The 13,007-nt window shown below is 36.3% G+C and overlaps 1 protein-coding gene across 1 annotated transcript in view; it reads left to right on the top strand.

The window, feature by feature from the left end:
* DUS2 (dihydrouridine synthase 2) overlaps positions 1-12,703 on the top strand; it is a 28,485-nt gene extending 15,782 nt beyond the window's left edge. The window contains exons 9-16 of the mRNA XM_075715097.1: positions 1,232-1,302; positions 1,839-1,925; positions 4,257-4,425; positions 5,379-5,500; positions 8,171-8,314; positions 9,534-9,621; positions 11,120-11,193; positions 12,419-12,703. Coding sequence (XP_075571212.1) covers positions 1,232-1,302; positions 1,839-1,925; positions 4,257-4,425; positions 5,379-5,500; positions 8,171-8,314; positions 9,534-9,621; positions 11,120-11,193; positions 12,419-12,656 — 993 coding nt within the window. The 3' untranslated portion in view covers positions 12,657-12,703. The remainder of the gene's footprint in view (positions 1-1,231; positions 1,303-1,838; positions 1,926-4,256; positions 4,426-5,378; positions 5,501-8,170; positions 8,315-9,533; positions 9,622-11,119; positions 11,194-12,418) is intronic.
* Positions 12,704-13,007: the final 304 nt, after the last annotated feature.

The following is a 13,007-nucleotide window of genomic DNA, read 5'->3' as shown; positions in this document are numbered from 1 at the left end:
AAATTCAAGAATATAGTGAAAATACATAGGTTCTTTTTTCTGTTTTTACAGTGGATTTTTTTTTTTAGTTGAATTCCCTACTTATTTTTAAACCTCCGGGAGATGATGTGCCTTCTCTTTTAATGACTGATTATTTTGCAAATGTGTATTTAATTACCTGCCTAGATACCGTGATGGCATATGACCTGGATAAATATTTCTGTAGATGGATGAACTGTAACTGAGCTAGCTATTGTTCAAAAGTCATTTACATGTGCACTTAAAATGATTAAATGAACAAATGAAACCTGTGTGAAAAGAATCAGTAACTCTGTGTAAGATCATTTTGGTTTTGAAGTACTGAAGTATTGCATTGAAGAACTGGCACCTCTCCTTTTTATTTTCTACAACTATCCTAGAGCCTCTTCCTTTTTGTTTAAAGCTGCTTTTGCATAACATGTCATCTGTCAGAACAGCAGGTGGTCTTCTGTATCTCTGTCCGTGCCAGCGGGTAGGTGTTGCATTTTTCAAAGACTGAATGTGCTATTTTTGTGATGAGCCACCGATCATTCTCCAGCTTTTGAAAAGAAAATTGGCCTTATCTCTTTTTCATTCCCCCTTTCCCCAAAGCTGCATAAGACAGGCTAATCCAGCAGCGTGCTAAATTTCTTTCTGACTTTTTAACAGCATTTTACCTCTTTGAAGATATACTGGGAGCTTCCCCTTTTTCCCCTGTATCTTTTAGTTCATTGGTCATGTACAAATAGCATTAGAATTTTTTAGACACTAGTTAACTTTTTTTAAGACACATCTGAGAGGGATATTTATAGATGTGTGATTGCATGTTACATTAATTTCAGAAGGCATCCTTTTATTAAGATGCATTTTAATTACAATTTACGGAGTAGCTGTTAGAGAGGACATGCTACTCAAGTATTTTGTGTCATTTTCAAATGACAGTCTAAAAACCTATTGGAAAATATTCTCCTACTACAAACTGTTGTGTTACCTGGTTCGCAATCTATAGTTCCAAGGAAGTATTGAAAATGGATTCTTATTTTTGCCATACTAAGTAGTTCTTTAATTGAAGTATCTATTAAATGGTTATGCATGTTGGGAGTTACTGTTGAAATACAAGAATCATATCCCTCTTGATGAAAGAAAACTTCCAACATTTGTTTGTACAATGATCACATGATAGTTATTCCTTTTTCTTTGAACTAAAATCATGTCATATTCTCTTATCCCTCAGGTTGAGGATACTGTGAATCTGGTAAAGAGAATAGAAAAAACTGGTATTGCTGCCATTGCAGTCCATGGAAGGTAAATTGATTTTAGGCAAGAGAGACTTAGGTTTTTTGTTTTTTTTTTTTTTTTAAGTTTGCTGGTGAATGTAGCAGAGTAATATATGACTAGAGTATACTCTATATGTGTTCTGATTTCAACTGTTAACGAAATCGGTGTTGTAGAAAATCAGGCCAGTGATTAGGGAATTGAACAACTTGCTGCTATTTTTATAAAATTTTTGTCTCAAAGACCAAATAAAACTAAAATTATCTTGCATACTCTGTATCTAAAAAATGCTGCTTACCTGGATATGGAATTACAGGAACAATGTTTTAAAATGTATTTGATATGAAATACTTCTCTTGTGTTTAAAAAAAAAAAGAAGAAAATTACATCAAATATATAAAGTAAAGAAGTGGAAATAAGTATGTCTCAATAATCCTTGAGGTATGTCTGCTATGATTCAGATATCTGTATGTCTCAATAATCCTTGAGGTATGTCTGCTATGATTCAGATATCTGGAAATTCCATAGGAAATCTTTGGTCTTGTTTGTCTTTGTTTGCTGGAAAGGAAGAAGGAGGAGAGGCCTCAGCACCCTGTCCACTGTGATGTGATCAAAGCCATATCTGAAGCAGTCTCCATTCCAGTAATAGCAAAGTAAGTTGGACTAATTAGCTAGTTATTGCAAGATGCCTGTACCTAACTTAAGATTTGCAAGTGCAGGAAAAAGATCGTTCATGTAGGGCGAATAGAATGTTGCCTGTTACCAAAGATCAAATCTGAATAGAGGTAGCAGTGACAGAAGTTGGCCATATGAAGTATCACCATACCTCAGTTTTTAGTTTAAAAATTCTGGGTATTTCTCAAAAAGTATTGCTTTTGTGTCTCACAGTCTATCCTATGCAGGTTGTTTCTGATTACATCCAGCAGTTGAATTCTCTGTGCTTTTAAGCCCTGTACATTGACTGGTTATAACCCTACCACTGTGTATCTTGGACACTTGCACACCAGAGGTCGCCTGTCCCACTGCTCACAAAAACAGTGTTCTGTGGCCTCGCATTTCCCTAAGACCTCCTTAGTCTCCAGATATATGGACATGATCCCACTGAATCTGTCTGCTTGTATTGATAGATCCTTCAGTAACTCTGTGATAGTAAAATAAGAAACTCAGTCTTAGAAACATTTAGCTACAAACAGGTAAGTTTTAAGAACAATTTTGGAGGTAATGAAAAGTATCAAACTGTCCTGAATTGTATCTGATCTGCCTGACCAACACCTTTAGATGTTTCACATCTTTATAAGTGGCAGTAGAATATCCTTGGCCAGAGTAGCAGTGTCAGTGTCCTTAATTTAAGTTCTCTCTTCATTGGTCATGAGTTTTCATGGGAAAGCTGCATCTCTGCAAACCATATACTTGGATCAGGAATTTGAGAACTGTTTTCCTGTAGAAAAGACATTGAAAGCTACAGCTTCTGCAGTTAGAAAACCTGTTTCTGTACTGGACAAAGGAAATATTCCATACTGATAATCTTTGTTGATCCACTTCTCAGTCGTTCACCCCCTTTCTAGTTTTCAGAATGTCTTTTTTAAACAACATGGAACTAAAAAGCCAACAAAATTCACATTGTGCATTGCCATGAAGCCTTTGTTTGCCTAGGTAAAAGATGAGGCTAACAATTTTTCTTAGATTTTATGCACGTCACAGAAATGTCAGCTCTGTATGAGTACTTTCTATGAGGTAGAAGTGTGCAATTAAGATATAAAAATATCAGAGGTTTATTGTTGATAAATTGCTTCTAATTAATCCCGTAACTTACTTCTTTGCAAGTGTCCCAACATGCTGAACTAACCTTAGCAATCCTGGTTCTTTTATGGTTTCTCTAAAAAGGATATGATCTTTCTTTTAAATCCACTTAGTGCAACTTTTCCCTCTAAAGAAAAGTGAAAGTGCAACTTGGAATCCTGCTTATTAAATATATTTGATCCATGATAATTGATCCCTGCTGTAACTTATTTGGCTGGTATTTTGAGAATTTTAACCACTTGTACCTCAAGCTTTGTCAGGAAATATACCAGAACGAATAAAAGGGAGTAGACTGGTGCTGAAAAAAAGCAAGAAAACTTGAATTGGTGCTATGATTTCTAGAATGGTACTGTGTTTATGGAATAATCTTTCGTAAGTGCAGGAAGCTTGTTTGTGCTGTCTTCTCAATATAAATGTCTGGTTTTAAAGTAATGTATTGTTCTCTAGTTTTTATTTTGAATTTGACAGTGTTTTTACTTTTGAAGGGATAAATAAAGATCCTACTCTTTATAGTTCAAAAGTCCAACTTTTATTTTACATTTAAAAGATGTTGCGAAAGGGAACTTTAAGAGAAAGAAAAGGTGTTTTAAGTGTTCTCTTTGCTTACTAACATGTCTGACTTGCTGACTTGAAAGCAGAGGCAGTACAACAGAAGCAGTGCAACCTTCTTTAAAGTGCTTTGTGACTGATCTGGAAGTACTACTTGCAGTTACTCTCCATGTTAATGGCAGAGTGAAAATGGAATGATGCTGTCCATACTTAACTTGTTCTCAGTATCACTAGTCCCAACACAATTAGTATGCAGTTGAAGGTTACAAAACTAGCAATTACAAGGTATCATTTTTTCAAACAACATGGAAATGATTCTTTATGAGCCTTATCCATTAAGAACTGTGCGAAAGCACACAGTTTGTGTAAAAGCACAAACTATATTCTTTCTTCATAAAAGGTCTTCTGTTTTTAAGAGAAGTATGCAGATAATTAAAAATGTTAGATATAATCAGTGTTTTAATGAGCCATTACTAATAAAACTCTGACCCACTTATTCTCTTAGATTTGAGATAATAGCCTAAATAGACTCTGCCACCATTAATAATGTAATATCACTGAAAATACAAGGCTGTGTTAAAGTACAAGTAACAGCAAATAAAACTTTCATGATTAACAGTCATATTAACTTTTAGTGGAGGATCTCATGACTTCATCAAAGAATATATGGACATTGAGACCTTCCAGCAAGCAACAGCTGCCTCATCAGTAATGATAGCTCGTGCTGCCATGTGGAACCCATCTATCTTCAGAAAAGAGGGCCTCTTCCCCTTGAAGGAAGTCATGCAAGATTACATCAAATATGTATGTTTTTTCGAAGATCTTACTTGTAGTTAACATTGTTTAGAATTGTTAATCCAAATCTTACTACAGTATTTTAACTCCTCTTAATTTCAAACTTAGGCTCTGGGGATATTTTAACATACCGCATATGACATGAGTCTTGCAAATCAACCACTGCTTTGTCTGTTTTATTTTGTTCAGAAAAAAAATTCAGAAATCTGTATTCAGAAAACAGTTTTTCCTGATGATTCCCTTCTTAGGTACCATGCTTTTTAGCCCTAGTTTCTTGGGAACTTTTATGAGGCTTGTAAGGCTATCTAAAAATGTCTAGGAATTTGAAAAGCTAATTGTATGTAGGCCAACTGTCTTGATGGTACAGTAGTACAAATAACATTGAACAGAGAAGTGAAGGAATATTAAATATTCAGTTACTGCTAGATTCATTTTTAGAAATTAATTGCTTTTCACAAACAGAGTCAAGAATTTCGAACAGCAGGGAAGCAAAGGGAATGATTTGCCAATAAAGTAATGCTGCATATCTACAGCTCCATTAGCAGAGTTGTCTATAAAGTTTTATCTATTATTCAAAATACACAATTTTAATGACATAATAGGAAATTAATCAGAAATCTGGCTTTGATCATGTCATCAATTCAAAATTTTTTTGTTTTTGAAAATTTGGACTGCCATTAACTAGTTAGTTACTAAAATATCTCTGCATCGGTAGTCAGTTATGTAAACTGGTCAACTCTGTCTTCGTAAGTATATGAATAAGTTGAACTTCTGTTCATGAAAGCATGCCACAATAATCAGAGTATACTCACATTCATGAGTAGTCTTGAATGTGTTATTGAGAAAATTGTACATTGTGGTTTGCCTTTCAAAAAGGATTTTGAAATTTGTCAAGAGACATGAGGGTTATATAAGATAAATATGTTTGGTATGTTTTTATATACTTTGTCTCTCTCCTCCAGGCAGTGAGATACGATAATCACTATACCAACACAAAATACTGTTTGTGTCAGATGTTAAGAGAACAGTTGGAAACTACTCAGGGTAAGAAGCTGCACGCTGCACAGTCCACACAGGAGATCTGGTAAGCATGTACTTCAGAAATAGGAATTGTACTCTCTGTCAGACTTGCAAACCACTTTTCTGTCTGTAGCACTGCCTGGCATTTCATACCTTCAGAAGAAGTTGCAATAAGAAAAGAAAAAAAATCCAGTTAGTGAGATGTGGAATAATACAGTAAACTTTTCCAAGTTTCTTCCATGCTCAGGTGTTAAAGTTTTAACCCTAAAACTGTCTATATATTTGACACAGTAATTTGAGTGGTGCTTCACTGAGTGACAGGCATTTATCCAATATTTGCATTAACTGATTAAGAAAAGTTTCAGCATTCTCTAGTGGTAGTCTGGAGATAATAGTGTGGAGCTTGTCTTCTTCCAGCAATATTTATTTAAACTTTCCCTTTTGCATGTGGGTTTTTTTATATTACTGGAATTTTTATGACAAGATGTTTGTTTTAAATGAACACTTAGAGATAAGCTCAAAACAATATATGAAGGTTGCCTATATGATACTTAAATGTATTTCTTTTGTGCTGCTTTTCATACCTGACATATGCTAATGAATGCTGACAGCCTTTTTGAGGAAATATAGTAGCTTTAATCAACCTTTTCATCCTGGACATCTGAAACACTCTGGCTAAAATTTCTCAAAGGGGGAGACAGAAAAGGAAGAAGAAGAGTTTGAGAGAAAACGTAAAATAGACATGTGATTAAAAAATTCACACAGAATGGAGGGGAATCAGGTTTGGACCCATCCCAAACTGAACAAAATAAAGGTCTGAGCTTGCATGTGTCGTATCCATGTTGTGTGCTATAATTATCCTTCTGATGGAATGGAGGGGAAGAGAGTCTCTTTGTTTTTATAAAATAAACAGTCTGAAACTGTTTGTTATCTTACAGGTATGAGAAGGGATAGAAATGTTAAAAGCTTGAAATATTTTGCAAATAGAGTTACTGTTTTCTAGAATCAGCATTCTGTTCATGTTCAAAATGAAAGGAAATGCCTGCAGTCCTTTTGCCAGTTTACTGCGATTTACTAATTTTGGCACTCTATAAATGCTGCTGTCCATGATTATTACATTACAATACAATGAGGGTAATTTGTATCATATATAAAAGGAGCTAGCCTTCATTAATCATACGGGAGCAGTGGAATCCATGAACAACATTTGCACTTTGCAAGTTACTTTTCACTTTTGCAATGTAAATAGTTGAACAATAGTTTAGTATGATAACTTACTATCTATTTTGCTTACAGTTTTCCAGTTTGGTTAGAAGAGATATAGTATAGATTGAAACTGAAACAATCTTTTACAGCTTCGAATAACTCTTAGCCACAAGGGTGGTGGTCTTTACTGGATGAATAGTAATGCAAAGTATGTAAAGAAAAACTGTAAATAAGAGTCAAGCCCTTAAGGGTCACAGTTTATACACATAAACACTGGATAGAGATCTAGTGTAAAACTTTTGGGTTTATGTGCTATGCCTAACAATTCTTTCGGGGCTTCCAAAACTGAACATAATTGGGTTTTGTATGTGTGATGCAATACCAATTTCAAAATTGCCTTAAGCAGTGTGTGTGCACACGAGAGGAACAGGCTCTCTCTGAGAGCCACTTGCAAATTTATAAAACCGCTTCCTATCAGCAGACTCAAAGTCTTTTAACAGCTGTTCTAAACAACCTGTTTAATGTCCAGATAACTGAAGAACATTCAGTTATTTAGAGTACACCTATAAGTCTTCAGACAGGAATGTTACTTAATACTGCTGCCTCCTGGTGGTGATGGCATGTTACAGCCATTCGAGGTTTTAACCTCAGTACGGAATGCAAGACAACAGGTTGCTGTATTTCAGACAAAAAATTTACATAACATAATAAGTTGCCTTCTCTTAGAAACATCAGTTAACATTTTTCAGCTTCACTGCTTTTCCACTTAGAGCATTGGAGATGGCTTTGTGGTCAGAATTCATTTTGTCATTGAACAGCATCATACCAGTGAGCATTCTCATAACAGTCAGAAAGTAAAAGTTCTCTTATGCTGCAGGCTTTATTGTTGTTATCATTGGCAGGAAATTAATAGTCTCAGTCTTTCAAAGTAGATGCAGCCCGCCATGGTCTGAAATTTAAAAGGATTTGAGGCTCTTGCCTTTGACCCAAATCCTAGTTGCTTCCTCCCTTGTATTGGGGCTTGTGAATAATACTCTGAAGTCAGAAAATCTGAGATTTTGAAGTATTTGGATGTTATAGTGTTTATTGCTTACAGTATTTTTAAATACTAAAATTAGAAGAGGAATCTATTTCCTACTTTTTGCTCATATTGCCCTTGTGGAGCTGATGCACCAGTGGTCACTTGGAAACATTCTTTGCCGGTTCATCCATGTGCAAGTTGTTAACTGAGCTAATAACTTGAACATTGCAGGACCTGTATTTCTGATGGATTCTGCCTGGACTTTCAGGCTGCAAATAGTGCTGGAAATGAAAACATTCTTTTTCTACTTGTAGCTCAACTGTGTCTGATAAGAATTGAAGGCGAAACAATATAATGCAGCTGTGCAGAATATAGCCACACTTTCATGTGGTTCTCTGTACATATGTACTCTTCTTAAACACAACTGATTTCTGTACTTACTTTATTGTAATGTGATACAAAAATCTATAAGCTGATCTCACATACAAAGGAATTCTGTTTGACTAGTGAAGCCTTTGAAATGGCTGACTTCTATGAAGAAACAACTGCTATTTTCAAAGCAAAGAAAACATCTTTGGAAACTGAGACACAAGACGAAGATGACCAAATGGAAGATCCAGATGTAATAAAAATGGCTGTTAGATTTGACAAGTAAGCATGCAAATTAAGTTTTTCACTATCTTGTATCTGTAAGTAAAAACTGTGAATTTGACAGTGCCTTACAGTTTTTTGAAAATAACAATTTGGGTAACAGTGCTTACTGAGTGAATTTTTATGAAGCAATTTCTGTACATCATTACATAATCAGTAGCATCACCACTCTTCCTGTGCTATTTGGATGTTGTAAGATGTTCCTTAGTTCCAGACTTCCTGAGACTGCTTAATTCTCTCAGTTAACTTACTAAAAGTGTGGAGTGATTTTTAAACAAAAATCCAAACATCTGTACCTAGAAGAATGTGAGTATACAAAGACAGAGAGTTAAGTTGTTTTGGGTGAAATTTAACTAAAACATACTAATTTATCTATAAAAGTCCTGCACAAATTTCATAATACTCTTTTCTGAGCAGATAACGTGTTTATCTGTGGTCTTCTAAACGTGCTCCACTCATAAGGTATTCCTTGAAAAACTAATTCATGGAGTTACGCACAGTATTATTTTAAGTAACCTTTGATTATAAGCTGTGAAAACTATGGAATTGCTGTCACTTTCCATGTTATACCCATGTTTGCTATTTTTGCTATGTTTGCTATTAAGTCTGTCAAACAGCTCAAGAAGAGTGTGATATAAAATGCTCCTCAAATCCAGTCATAATGCTTTAATATTTACAGGATACCTGACTCCTTGAGGACTGAATACACTGGTTTTACAGTATTTCTTTTTTCTGCAAAGTACATGGGGCTGTAATTCCATGTCAGTAACTGAATCAATGCCAACCTTTCCTACCCTTTTTTATTTGATAACTCCACTGTCTCATAACAGAAGCAGCTTCTTTTCTTTCTTCTAGTGTTTAATCTTATATTGTTGTTTACAATAAGCAGTGCCAAACTGTATGTCTATTCTGTGTTGTATATTTAGTTAGAATCTCCTTTCTGGCAAGTATCTTTTCTCTAGTTGTATTACTACAGGATGTGAATGTTTGGGAAGAATTAATAGAAAAGTTTAGATTTTGTTTTAGATGTTATGTTAGACCTATTACTTGAATTATCTAATAAGGAAGCAGCATTTTTCTCATAATTTGAGCTGTAAAATTAAACCACAAAGAATAACTGGTAGAAGTAATATAATAAGCAGCACTATCTGTTTTATAATAGATCTGTTTAGTAAGTAAACTCTGTGCACAGTTGTTGACCACAAATTTTTCTGTCTAGGCGAGAATATCCACCACAGATTACTCCAAAAATGTATCTTCTGGAATGGTGTAGGAAAGAAAAGCATCCTCAGCCTGTTTATGAAACTGTGAGTCAATGAAGAAACGCTTTGAAACCTCTTCCTCTGTTTTGTCTATGAAATTAAGTATTTTAGGACTCAAAGTAGTGAGAAATTCAGCTTCCCAGTCTGGCATAGCTCTTGAGTAAGCAGCTTCAGAAATGGTAATACATATGTGTATGAAAATTACAGCTTATTTTATTAGAAACTAAAAATTTAAAAGTCAGACCTTCAAGTCTGGTTTTGATTCATGTGTGAAAGAAGTTGCTGTAACTACAGGTCATTACATAGGAGTCCATGACCAACTTTCTTTTACTACTTCTGTTAAGTAAAGAATTTGGATTCAGAATGTTTTCTCTGTTGCACACTATTATAGGTAGGAACTATACTGGACAGTAGCAACTGCTTGGTTGGTTGGGGACATTATTTGATTTCTTTTTTTTTTTTTTTTTTGGTAAAGCAAAAGTATTTGCAGTTTGCACTATTTCTTATTATTTTTTAATCTTAAATATGCAAGGTTAAATTTATTGGTGTGAATTTACAGTAATCTTCAAGGTGTTATTTGATTGTGGTGTAAAGAATCATAGAATCCTAGAATGCTTTGGGTTGGAAGGGACCTTTAGAGGTCATCTAGCCCAACCCCCCTGCAGTGAGCAGGGACAGCTTTAACTAGATCAGGTTGCTCAGAGCCCCGTCCAACCTGACCTTAAATGTTGCCAGGGATGGGGCCTCTACTGCCCCTCTGGGCAACCCGTTCCAGTGCTTCACCACCCTCATTGTAAAATATTTCTTCCTTGTATCCAGTCTAAATCTACCCTCCTTTAGTTTAAAACCATTACTCCTTGTCCTGTCACAACAGGCCTTGCTAGAAAGATTGTCCCCATCTTTCCTATAGGCCCCCTTTAAGTACTGAAAGGCCACAATAAGGTCTCCTCACAGCCTTCTCTTCTCCAGGCTGAACAACCCCAACTCCCTCAGCCTGTCCTTGTAGGAGAGGTGCTCCAGCCCTCGGATCATTTTGGTGGCCCTCCTTTGTACCCGCTCCAGCAGGTCCATGTCCTTCTTGTGCTGAGGGCCCCAGAGCTGGACGCAGTACTCCAGGTGAGGTCTCACCAGAGCAGAGCAGAGGGGCAGAATCACCTCCCTCGACCTGCTGGCCACGCTTCTTTTGATGCAGCCCAGGATACAGTTGGCTTTCTGGGCTGCAAGCACACATTGTTGGCTCATGTCCAGCTTTTCATCCCCCAGTACCCCCAAGTCCTTCTCCGCAGGGCTGCTCTCCAATCCCTTCATCCCCCAGCCTGTATTGATATCGTTGAACCTCATGAGGTTCACACAGGCCTACCTCTCCAGCTTGTCCAGGTCCCTTTGGATGGCATCTCATCCTTCTGGCGTGTCAGCTGCAAACTTGCTGAGGGTGCACTCAAAGACAAGAATAACAAGGAACCTTGACAATGTTGGTTGTTCTGTAAATGACGTGACTGTTTTTTGACATCCTCCTCCCTTTTAATTCTTTTTTTTTCTCCAGGTTCAAAGACCACTGGATAGATTATTCTGTTCAGTAGTGACAGTAGCTGAGCAAAAATACAGATCAACTCTGTGGTAAGCTATCCTTAATGTTTTTTGCAGCTGTACTGTAATTGTCTCTGAAATGTTGCTTAAAACTTGCAATGAAAGGTTACTACAGTTTATTCCAGTTGACTTTAATAAAGTCAACTAAAAGCTACCTTCTAAAGCTACCTCTGAGAAGGAGAAAGGATTAAAAATTTCTGAGAATTGAATGTGACAAGAGGAAGTAATCTTTAATATAATCAAGTGAACAGTTACAGATTTTAATTCACTTAGTACATTAGCCCACAAATTGTATTGGAAGGGGAGCAAATAGGTGACCCAGTTCAGTCATGTCTGTGAAGAGTTCAGAAATTAACTAAGGGAGGCAGAGGGGAACGTTGGAGGAGGTCATGTCTTCAGCCACTACAGCAGATCCATTCTCAATAACAAGTCAGGATTACGAGTCTACATACAGTGAAGCAGAGGACAGTTTAGTGGCTTCTCAGAGATCACAGTTAATCAACAGTTACATCCAGGGCTGCTCTAAAGTTTCATGATGGTATTTTATACAATCATCTACTGGAGTTGACTTCAGGCATTTGCACCCAAGTTGAACTTGATTTAACTGCAAAGCTAGAGCTCAGCATTGAATATTTTAAAGAGGACAAATGCACAGTTACTGGTGTTTGCAGCATTCCTGTTCAGAGACTTCAGGAAGTTAAGCTCAGCTGATCTGAAATGTTGAGAAGAAAATGTTTTCAAATATTTAATTTCACAAATGTGTAATCTGCAGTCCCTCTAAGAAATGACCGAATTTTTATTGTTATGGAACAATTCCTGCTTTTGTCAGCATCAATGAATTTGTACGCCTACCAGTGATGATATTTGGGCCTGAGTGTCTTTCAGGAAAGTGATCCTTCAAAATTCAGTTTTGTTTAGTGATCATATTTGTAAATGTTAACTTTCTGAGGGTTGCAAACACTTGGGCCAAACACATGTCGACTTCCTACCTTTGAAATGAAGAGTGTTTGAGACGCAAGACCTGAGAGAAGCAGATTTTCTAGGAATATTACATCAGGAGTGATGCATCAACATTGACACCTAGCAAGATTCAAATAATTTCTGGAACTGACCTGTTTTTTGGTTCTGCTGTGAGATTACTGCAAATGCTGTTTATTTCATGATGGTGCATCAGAGACAGGAAGTTGATTGTCTTTTGGCAGTGTAGAGACTTCAGTTTCTACTTTTACCTGTGCTTTGTCTGCTTGCTCTTCAGGGACAAGTCAAAGAAGCTAGCAGAACAGGCTGCAGCTATTGTCTGTCTGAGAACATTGGGTGTCCCAGAGGGAAAGCTGTGTGAGGGAGAAAATCACCTGATTAACAAACGCAAGAGGGAAGACCAGGAGCACTTGAATAACAGAGACCACGGAGAAGATCTTGCTGAGCCTTCCCATAAAAAAGCTAATTTTAGTGAAGAAACTTCTGACATGAATTTGTCTAAGATGACACGATAGCGTGGAAATGAGAGGTTTCATGCCTATGCAGCTACAAATTAGTTCCTATTTGTATATCTTGCTGTTCACATTTCATTTGGATTCTCTCAGAGGCAGATAAATTCCCCAGTTGTGAAAAATGCCAATGAGATGTTTACTGTTCACCACTCACTGTCCTTATGGTGCCTTTAAGACAGGATAAACGAGCAACTTGATTTGAAAGAACATTGAGAAGATTATTCCAAATAATAAATTTTTTAAAATAACAGATATTTTCAAAGCAATTTTGTCATTGATTTTATTACTTGTTTTTTATTTTTAAGAAGTCTGCAGCGTGCTGGTGAGAGATGTACGAATACATCATCCATAAGC

The sequence above is a fragment of the Pelecanus crispus genome, chromosome 8, assembly GCF_030463565.1.
Source record: "Pelecanus crispus isolate bPelCri1 chromosome 8, bPelCri1.pri, whole genome shotgun sequence".
NCBI classification, from domain to species: domain Eukaryota; kingdom Metazoa; phylum Chordata; class Aves; order Pelecaniformes; family Pelecanidae; genus Pelecanus; species Pelecanus crispus.
This window is presented reverse-complemented; position numbering and strand designations above follow the sequence as displayed.